Source organism: Limulus polyphemus, unplaced genomic scaffold (genome assembly GCF_000517525.1).
Source record: "Limulus polyphemus unplaced genomic scaffold, Limulus_polyphemus-2.1.2 Scaffold68, whole genome shotgun sequence".
Taxonomy (NCBI): Eukaryota; Metazoa; Arthropoda; class Merostomata; order Xiphosura; family Limulidae; genus Limulus; species Limulus polyphemus.
Window position 1 is genome coordinate 1,202,625 of NW_013665678.1, and position 11,803 is coordinate 1,214,427.

The 11,803-nt window shown below is 31.7% G+C and overlaps 1 protein-coding gene across 3 annotated transcripts in view; it reads left to right on the forward strand.

Moving 5' to 3' along the window:
* LOC106465510 (cytochrome P450 4c3-like) overlaps positions 1-11,803 on the forward strand; it is a 66,056-nt gene that overhangs the window by 17,858 nt on the left and 36,395 nt on the right. For all 3 annotated transcript variants that reach the window (XM_022393839.1, XM_022393842.1, XM_022393834.1), the window contains exons 5-8: positions 1,253-1,322; positions 2,850-2,976; positions 3,753-3,944; positions 8,132-8,305. In XM_022393839.1, the coding sequence (XP_022249547.1) occupies positions 1,253-1,322; positions 2,850-2,976; positions 3,753-3,944; positions 8,132-8,305 (563 nt within the window). The remainder of the gene's footprint in view (positions 1-1,252; positions 1,323-2,849; positions 2,977-3,752; positions 3,945-8,131; positions 8,306-11,803) is intronic.

Sequence of the window (11,803 nt, forward strand, 5' to 3'; positions counted from 1 at the left end):
TGATCACTGAGCTTTGCAGCTCTCTGCCGCAGGCGGACTGTTAGTCGTCGAGTGAATAATGCGCATGCGCGGTTTTTCTTGGGGAAACATTTTAACCACGCATGCTTATGCAGCAGATTCTCGGTCGTACATACAAATAAGCAGAATAACAGTATAGATTATGTAATAGTTATACAACCCTCAGGTATCAGCATATTACATAATAGTTATGTAACCCTCTTTTGGGCACAAAACCAACCCGTAATTTGTACCATATACGTCATGAGTTTTTATCCCATGCTAACATGTCAATTTGATCGTAAATATAAAACTATTAGACATAAAATTTGATTCTCTAATTTCAGAAGATTTCAATTTAGAAAAAGTGCTGAAATGAAGTATTAATTGCATTTGAAGAATAGATATTAAACCGATATACAGCTCAAAGTTTTTGTCAACGAAATTTTGTGTAGGAAACTCAAAATCAAAACTAGTTAAATACCTATGTTATCTCAATACTTGAAGTAATATGCTGAGTTTGAAAACTCAAAAATTTCTATAATGTTAAATTCAATATTAGTATACTCTTGAACAAATTTTACTAAGAAACCCCATTATCTAACAAACTGTGATTATTAGTATAAACAGTTGATACTATTGGCCATACTGAACAGTATGGTTTATGAATGTTAGGCATTCCTTACGTTATTTCAATATGGAAACCCACAGATAATATTTCCATATAATTTTGTCTGTATAGTTTAACAACTTTACTATTGTCTTCTAATATATCACTAATCTTACTAGCTTAATCACTTTATCTAAAATAAATATTTTATTTCCGTTATCTGATTTGTTTCAACGTTTTTACCGAGTGTTAAGACTATAAGATAATTTACAACTAAACACTTTCGTATTCAGTTAGTACAAGTAAAGTATGGAAAAAGTATTTTGATACATAATAGAAAAACAGAAATACTCATTATCAATTCAGATTACGTTGGCTACGATTGAGCTTATGTGAATATTCTGATATACTAAGATAAACTATTATGAAAACTTTCTGGAAAAATATCTACAAATTTGTTATTCGATTTTAAAAAGTGGAGTGAAAAATATTTTATTTGTTATAAACTCTGTATATTTTAAAAATATTTCATTAGCCACACAAATAATATAACTTAGTTTCAACCCAAACTTAGACTTTTGTGGTAGTAATTCCAGAGTAAAAAGGCAACATATGATAACGAACAGTTTTATTGTATAATTGCAGAAAGTGCTATGGGAATACAAATTCATGCACAGAAAAATATAGAATCGCCTTACGTACAAGCGATATACGAGTAAGTACATTTGTCGAACTGTGTAATTTTTAATAGTCCTTTATAAGATTACTGTGTGTGACTTTCCAGTGATATATCTTTGTGTTGAAGTACTCAAAAAGTAGCTGCAGTTCTTCTAAAGTCTTTAAAGAATCTTCTTAAAAATATAAACTAACATCGAAATACACGAGTTATGTCTAAATTGTTGAGGTAGTACGCTCTCTTGATGATTTACTCTCTGAAAACTATAAATTAAAAACCTGTTGCATCTCGGTATATCAACGCCAGACTTTTCATATCACATTTAACTATTTTTAATTCTTCGAATACACATTTTAATTTCTTTTAGAATATGTTGGTTATTTCTTTTTTTATTACTCTCTACATATTTTTCACTCTTAATACATGTATGTGTCTTTCATCCATTTATGTTGTGCTATCCTGTATGCGGCTCTGTTTTCGTCTCACGTTCTTAGCCCGTGTTTAAGTGTATTACAAAATTAAATATTTCACCAAGTTATTCATGCATGTAAGAAAAAAAAACGTTTTTATAGGTTATTTTGTGAAGTAGACTTGATAACTAACGATGCCATACATCTGTTACCTCCGTGTTAAAAATTGGTACCCTACTTTTACAAGCAGTGTAATGATCAATAAAATACTTGCTTCGGTAGAATGTGTTATTTTTCTTATGAAGTTTATTTTTAAATAGATTACATTCCTAAAATAAGGATCATGAATAAGACTTTCTTTTACATTCACTAATAAACAGTGAATGCTAAATTACTAATTTGGTACATGGAATGTAATTTCATTTACGTTTTTCTGTCAATTATTCAAATTTTCTTTGTTTTACACACTTTTTTGTAGGAAATAATGAATCAAATTACTTCAGCTCTTTCACCGACATAATTTTGAATGATAAATTACTAATTTGGTACATGGAATGTAATTTCATTGAAGTTTTTCTGTCAATTATTCAAATTTTCTTTGTTTTACACACTTTTTTGTAGGAAATAATGAATCAAATTACTTCAGCTCTTTCACCGACATAATTTTGAATGATAAATTACTAATTTGGTACATGGAATGTAATTTCATTGAAGTTTTTCTGTCAATTATTCTAACTTTCTTTGTTTTACAGACTTTTTTGTAAGAAATAATGAATCAAATTACTTCAACTTTTTCACCGACATAATTTTGAATGATAAATTACCAATTTGGTACATGGAATGTAATTATAATTAAGTTTTCCTATCAGTTATGCTATTTTTTTACACCCTTTCCTATAGGAAAACCAACAAATTATTTAATTTTTATCACTGATATCGTTTTCAGTGAACTTTATAACCTAAATATAACTTTTTACTTTATTATTAGAATAAATACAGTGTTGTATTGAAAGCATTCAATACAATTTGATTCACCCTACTGGGTTATTATATTATATTATGTTCGACAGCTTAACAGATCTGTCAAATCCTAAAAGAATCTGCTTTCACACTTATTTGCATATGCTTTTGATCAGAGATTTTATGTATATTTTAGAGTTGCTGAAATGTTTATGGCTCGTTTGATAAGGCCGTGGCTGTGGCCCGGATTGTTATTTGCACTTTCTCCGTATGGGCGTCGCTTCCACAAAAGTTTAAAAGAACTCCACGATTTTACAAGAAAGGTAGGTAATGTTATGAATAACTCCTTAATGTTTAGTAGTTACTTAAGCTATTTCAGGGTTCTAAAAATGGTTCGTTTTAATTGCTGTCTTTCGATACATTAGAGACTTAATAATGATGCTAATTCTGATTTAGAATTTTTTATAAGAAAGTCCAATGAACGAGCCCATGTAACAGTGTTGGTGGATGATAACCATTGCGGTTAAAGCATGGAAAACACTTTTTTCGAATGTATACCTACAGACATTTACCAATAAATTATTGGTACTCTTATTTGGAAATTAACATACCAGTTAGAATGATAATCAGTCCTGCATTTATTGGAGAAGTATAAGGTTTTGAGAAAGAAATTGAAAAGTTATGGTTAAACAGAATGGAGAAAGTACTTTAATAATATCAGTAAAAGTACTTTATTAAGTTATTCTTTGTATTTCACTTAATGTTTTATTAGATAGTTTAAATTGTGTAAGACATAACCCAACAAGTACTCTATAATATCAGTAAAAATATGTATTCTTTGTATTTCACTTAATGTTTTATTAGATAGTTTAAAGTGTATAAGACATAGCCCAACAAGTACTCTATAATATCAGTAAGAATATGTATTCTTTGTATTTCACTTAATGTTTTATTAGATAGTTTAAAGTGCATAAGACATAACCCAACAAGTACTCTATAATATCAGTAAAAATATGTATTCTTTGTATTTCACTTAATGTTTTATTAGATAGTGTGTTTTGAATTGTAGTAAAGTACTTTATTTAAAACTTTTGATCAGGTCATTCTTAACCGGAAGGTTCACATTTTAAACGCTCAGAAAACCAATGAAGACGACTTTGCCCCCGACAACGGGATAGGAAGCTTAAAAAGGCCTCAGGCCTTTTTAGATCTATTAATTAACCATCATCTCAATGATCCCAGCCTAACCTTAGAGGACATCCGTGAGGAGGTGGACACTTTCATGTTTGAGGTGAAATTCATTATATGTCACTTTACACTTTTCCAGTACGTTATTATTTAACCACGTAATCAAGCCTGCTGACCTGTATCCTACAAACAAATTATCCTTTTTTATTTATATGCTTTTCTGTTCGTAACTTAAGTGTAGCGTCTACCTACGTGCTCGAATCCATTCACTTTCTAACGTGTTGTTTGATTAAACAGTTTGATATTACAGATTATGTAATACAATGATTCTATTATTTACACAAACAATATAAATATTAAAACAATTAATATAAAAGGTATAGCCCATTGGCGAACAATGTATAAACACAGCAAACTGTAATATCTAGAGAAAAGAGGGTACTTAAGATTATATTCTAAATGAATGCAGCAGTTCTCGCCCATGCTCTTATTCAAAGAACTAAGATCAATTCCAGCGCACTCACTTATAATAAACAACGAGAGATATTCCTTCCTGAGTTACCTATTCATACGTGAAAAACCGACTATAAATAACTACAGTCAGTTCTTAACTACGTCTCCAACCATCAAGGATAAATATCTTTAAACATTTTTTTTCATTCTCTGCATCTAGAGAATTAGAAAAAATTCGTGTTATGACTCAAAGAAACTATAATGAGGGAGAAATACTGTGAAAATCTCCAGTTATAATATTTATCGACAGTAAATGTCTATACATTCGAGTGATATAAAAAAGGGAAATAATTATATTTAATTTAAGTCACTGATTATCTAAAACTCTAAGGAGTTTCTGGCCAATCTTGTTTATAATCAACCAGTAATAATTATTTCCCAAATATCGATTATTATTAATCAGAAAATTTTCCCCAATTGTTGATTATAAACAACCGAGAACAACTTTTTTCCATATGCTGATTATAAACAACCGAGAACAACTTTTTTCCATATGCTGATTATAAACAACCGAGAACAACTTTTTTCCATATGCCGATTATAAACAACCGAGAACAACTTTGTTCCATATGCTGATTATAAACAACCGAGAACAACTTTGTTCCATATGCTGATTATAAACAACCGAGAACAACCTTTTTTCATATGCCGATTATAAACAACCGAGAACAACTTTTTTCCATATGCTGATTATAAACAACCGAGAACAACTTTTTTCCATATGCCGATTATAAACAACCGAGAACAACTTTTTTCCATATGCTGATTATAAACAACCGAGAACAACTTTTTTCCATATGCCGATTATAAACAACCGATAACAACGTTTTTGGTTGTTTATAATCGGCATATGGGGAGAACAACTTTGTTCCATATGCCGATTATAAACAACCGATAACAATTATTTCCCATCTGCCGATTATAAACGACTAAGAACAATTATTTTCCATATGCTGATTATAAACACTCAGGAACAATTCTTTCTTATCTAACGATTGTAAACAACCCGAGAACAATTATTTCCCATCTGCCGATTATAAACAACCGAGAACAACTTTGTTCCATATGCTGATTATAAACAACCGAGAACAACTTTTTTCCATATGCCGATTATAAACAACCGAGAACAACTTTGTTCCATATGCTGATTATAAACAACCGAGAACAATTCTTTCCCAGCTGCTTATTATAAACACTCAGGAACACTTATTTCTTATCTATCGATTGTAAACAACCCGAGAACAATTATTTCCTATCTATCGACTGTAAACAACCCGAGAACAATTATTTCCTATCTATTGATTGTAAACAACCCGAGAACAATTCTTTTACAGCTGTCAATTATAAACAAACAAGAAAAGTTTTCTCACAATTATCGATCATGGATAACAAGGAACATCCTCTACAAGCTATCTATTAGTATTATAAATAAACGGGAAAATACCTATTTCACAGTTTTTACAATTAACAATAACGGGACAATTTCTGCAATAATCTTCGATTATAAGAAACAATGAGCAATTCCTGCCAACATTTACTATTATAAATGTGTATCTGAGAACAGTTTGCAAACACCTGCCGGCTGTAGATAATCAGGACACGTTTACTGCTCTGATATGAATAATAAAAAATAATGTATCCCTAACTGGTGAATATAAATAAATGGAGACTTAGTTTCCCAGTACCCAACTATAAATAATTATGGAGGATTTCTGGTTATGAACATATGGGGACAACTCCTGTCTGATTACTATGTATATAGAAGTTGAGACAATTCTTACTCAGAATCTCACTATAAAATAACGAGAATGAGTTCACACGACAATTTTTCATAAACTTAAGTAAAGAAAATTATAAAATTATAAAAATCAGATAAAGAACAACTCAAATTTTACTGCGGTGTTGCTAGTTTTTATTATTATTAATGCAGTCAGTGTATGTTCTAATGAAAACAGATTGGACCTTCATCAGATATTGACATAAAAAGGAAAGATCAATAAGGGGATTATTTATAAATATTCCCTAACAATTCTTTAAGCAATTGTCAAATAAGAAAATGATTAAAAAAATATTTCGATGCTTTTTATCCACAATAAAGTACTAGAAAGTTGTACAGTCATAGTAATAGTAGGGTTAAAACTATTATAGAGTGCTTAATTATTTTAATATAACTGGAATGATTGGCTTGGATAAAGCCAAGCTTTTAAAAACTATATAGAAAAAGTATAAATAATGATTAGCATGATTATTATAATAAAATAGGCACATCCATAAAATTCATAGAATAAAAAGTGAGTCACGATTTAATTATATTTTTTTTGTGCAAGCATAAATACTAATCTTATCAACCTCCATTTGTAGTGTTTTTATTGAAACTTATATATAAAAGGAAGGCAGTTTGTAATATATAATGTTAATCAATGAGTAGGGGATATCTTTGAGGTTATGCTAGTTATTATTTTCAATGAAAAATGCAGTGCTTAAAATTTAGTTTGCCTAAAGCAGTGATTCTGAACGTGGGGCTCACGCCCCGCAGGAAGGAGAGGAATTTGAAAATGCTACAATAAGAAAAAAAATTCACTTGGGTGTGAAATTTTGGTAAATTTCTAAATTTTACGTTATATTATTATACCTTTTCAACACCAAATTTGTTTTTATATTAAGGAGGCGTCACATTTTTTGAGGTGTCGAGGTAGGGCATGGAGCAAAAACGGATTTAACTTAACAACTGTTTGCGTGAAAGTAATGTGGGACGTTGAAGAAGAGGAACAGTAAATAGCAAAAAGAGAGATAACTGGAGAGCTAGGAAGATGAATATTACAAAGACATGCTCACATGAATATCCTTATGATGCTGTAGTATAGGAGAAGGTGCGGCTGTGGGATCATAGCGTAAACTGACAATGTGAAATAAGAATGGATTGAAACGGTGAAGAAAGCAACCATAAACGATGGTTCCGAGTGGATTGAAACGGTGAAGAAAGCAACCATAAACGATGGTTCCGATGTACGAATGTCATATGACGTCACCAGAGTCAAGCTGGTGCTTGGATTGAATGGTTGTATTTTCTTCTTGCCAATTTTGTTTTTGTTTTTGAAGAAGAAAAGAAACCATATTTAATTGACATCTATGTCTTGATGATGGTTCTGGGTCGGTTTTGATGATAAATGCCACTTTTAGTTTTTTTATATTACATTGTTTTGTGGAGTCTAGAATTTGATGTTCAGTTGATGATATAAGCGGTGTTATAGTTATGTCCAGCTAAGGTTGATTTTCTTGGAGACAATAGTTTGACGACATCTTGGTGTTATTTTATTCTCTGAGATATTGCCTAGATATCCGACTTTAAACAACGAGGGACAATTCTATAACAAAGAACAGAACTAAATTCCTGCCTGTTTTTCATTACAAATAACTAGGAACATTCCATTTTCGATTATCAGTAATTGGGGGTATATTACTGCTACAGTCTGCAATTATAAGAACAAGGGACGGTATCATCCTAGAGGTTTGGTTATAAATCCTTAGGGACAATATTATTGTCGCTTTTTAATTATAAGTGATACTAGATATACATACATATATATATATATATATATAGGCGTTCATTCTAAGTTGTCTCTAATTAGTTACCATGTCTCTTATTTTCAGGTGTTCCTAATTATCACAATGATCTACACACCAAAGTTATGATTAAACTATAATTTAATATAATATCATATATATATATATATATATTGAAACCTTTTGTAATAGAAGCTGATTTTATTGAAACAGGGACATGACACAACCGCTATGGGAATTAGCTGGACACTCTATCTCATTGGTTTGAATCCTGCTGTTCAAAAGAAAGTGCAAGACGAACTGGACTCAATCTTTGGGAATGACACCGAAAGACCAATCACCACTGACGACATTAAAAAAATGAAATACTTGGAATGTGCGATAAAAGTACGTAATTCTTTGAACTTTGATACACTGTAAGAATATCGAAATACGAATATTTTTCAACTATTAGGACTGAAACGTTAGCTTCCGCCAATATACCGATAAATGTTTATTATACTTGAAAAACGATTATGAATACATAGTCCGAAAATTGTAATTTTTGTCAAAACTTTACCAACATAAGTACTCAGAAAACAAGTATAGATTTGCCTGTCACTCTTATAGCGTACCCATGGCTACAAAGTGCGATGCCCATTTTTGCGACAATAGACTGCAAACCATGAATTCTCGAGTTAGCAGTCTGCCAATGCTAATCATTAGGCTAAGCTAGGCTCCAAACTGATCCGACTAGATTTGGTTTTATAATGTGGTAAGATATTTTTATTTTGTATTATACAAAAGGATTTAAGAATTTATGTTTAATATCTATGGTTTTGAAGTAATTAGCTAATTGTAGGTGCGTAAAGTCCAGAAAACTTCTAGGGGCTCAGGTAATTCTCAAATCCCTCGCCTGTTAGGGGGTTCTTCATATCTTGGCCCGGCATGGCCAGGCAAGGCAGCTAGTCATCACCACCCACCGCCAACTCTTGGGCTATTCTTTTACCAACGAATAATGCAATTGATCGCCACATTTTAACGCCCTCACGGCTAAAAGGGCGAGCATATTTGGTGGGACAGGGATTCGAACCTTCGACCCACAGATTGCTAGTCGAGCTCCCTAACCACCTGGCCATACCGGGCCCAAGTTGCAAACAATACTGAGTTTCTTATTATTAATATTACAAACAGAATGTGTGTACTTGCATTGTACATTGGACAATCGTCTTTACTAGAGTTATGATTTGATCAAGCTTCTCTCAAGACTTATTTCCAAACTGGCTGGTTCACTCAAGATGATGTTTCAGACTGTCTAAATCTCGCATTACTTAGTTGAATTGGTAACGTCAGACTTACCCAGAGCAAATAGTATTACCCATGCGATTGGCTATTCCCATTCAAACATAAGGGATGCTGTTACGTCGAGATATCACTTGACCTATTATTGTAAAACATTGCTGGTAACCTTCATGCACGTCCTACAGCTTTACAGATGACCACATATAGGCAGACCAGATGCTAAATCCAATGGAATGAAAAATAACAAAAGTAGCAAGAACAAAATCAACTTATCGGATCTCTTTAAAACTGTACATACTTAGACATAATGAAAAAGTTTGAGATTTCTATATAAAGTTAAAAAAGCTAGAAAACGCACGATATGCCTATATATATATATATATACCACACATATACGTATAATTAAGTTGGCTGAATTTACTTGTAAGGACATCTACTGATTATAAGTTATTTATGAATAATTTAATGACCTATGTTCTTTAATACGAACTTACATGTTTCTTACCTCTAGTGTCCCAAATATGAACTTATTTACACAACTACTAATTTTATACAAGTCATCTCCCGGTGAGACAGCGGTAAATCTACGGACTTGCTACAACACTAAAATCCGCGATCCGATTCCGTGCGGTGGACACAGTAGATATTGTAATGTGGCTTTACTCTAAATCAAACAAATGTTTATAGGGGTCAGTTTTTCGAGTTAGCATATATTAAGGTGCTATACATTTGATATATTATTTCTTTTTATACAGAACTCAAAACCAACATTTCGCTAGTGTTCACTTGTCCGGTGCCTTCACTATTGTAATTTCAGATATTTGAACTCCTCTCTTGGATCAAATAACGTATTGTTTGAAATGAATCTACTCTTGTTAGAATAATGCATTACTGTTACTATGTCTTTTTACGCTTTATAAAATAAATATAGTTAGTGCTATATCTCACAAACTGTTAAATATACACTGAGTGGAAATGTTACCAAATTGAAGTCACTTTCACTTGAATATTTCAGACAAAATATTTTACACTAATACAAAGAAAAACTGGAGATATGATAAATTATATTAGAAAAAATGACATCTTTAGAGCACGACATTCTGGTCTTTGTATTTTAAACAGCATATACTGTATATGATGCTGTGCCACATAAAAAATGTAATACAGTTATGGAAAACCACAAAATAGCCACTCAGTGACATTTCATTATGCGGGAATTATAAAACTTGATAGAATGACAGCTGTATCCGTGGTTAAAACGCTTTTCAAATTCGAAAATTATTTAAAGCAGGTTTGTAATAAGGTCACAAGATGTCTATCACTATCTGGAAATTAGATTTTAAGATGAAACTAAATAAATTATTGTTCAAGATAGGTATGGGGAAAAGAGCCTTGAAAATGTGTAAACAGCAACTCTGTAAAAATATAAACACAGTTTTGATATGTGACATATGATTAGGCTGTGTTCATGATAAGAGTAAGTTGATTATGAACATCAACAGACTTGGAAACAGTGGATCCTCTGGACTAGGGAATTGCTATGTCGATTACTTGTTTCCTCGGCTATTCTTTCAAAGCTAAACAAGAGTTAGCCCAACAATTTTGAACTGGTAAAACTAGGGTGAAGGCAGCTAGTGAATAGCGCTCACCGACAACTCTTAAGCTACTCTAATGAAATAATGCGATTTGTCCGTCACTCTTATAAGGCATCCACAGCTCCAAAATGTGAAGTGCAATTTTATGCGAACTATGGACTCCTGAATTTTTAGTCCGGTACGTTAACAACTAGGTCTCTCCGCGTCGAATATTGAAAACCGTGAAAAAGGTTTTAGAGTGGGAAAATTAAGAACAAAGTTAAATAAATTTACCGATTGAAAGATAATTTAATCTGAAACTGGACCGAAAGAAGATATATTTTTTCTATTTACACAAACTTTCACACTGAACAAGCTTTATTACCTGAATTTCGGAATCAGTTTTTTTATTCTTAATTAGTTCAGGTAATTATAAAAATTTCAAATGTTTTGATATATCGTGTAGAAAATTTTCTGTTATGAACTACCTTCTGCGGCCGTCTGAATATCATTTCAAGTTGTTATTTTTTATCTACTTTAAAGTCTGTACACAAAAATAAAAATTTTATGATCTTCACACCTCCAAATGATACAGTGGCGACGCGTGTGAATATATTACTTATTTTTCTTTCATTAGCGCATTTGGACTTTGAGTTTTGAAATGAGAGAAACTTGAGTTCATATAATGTCGTTCGTGTTATAAGTTTTCTGAGCGTGACGTCATTCAGTATAGGGAAACACTATGCGTCAAAGCGTGAGGTTAGACAAACACTTCATGAGAGAATATTAACAAGCTACTGTTATGAGTATTATACGATGCAAATAGTTGTTTTTACAGCTCTCCTTACCTCAAACTCTTAACCTGAAAAATGAGTAGATGCTTGTGTTTGTGAAAAGTGAAATTAAAAACACAAATCTAAAATCTAAAAAAAAACGTTCTGCAAACTAACGTAACTCGAGAAACATCCTATTTGATAAAAAAATTTTTTTTCGAGAACTGTCAGAAAAATGGCACAAACATTAAATTTTT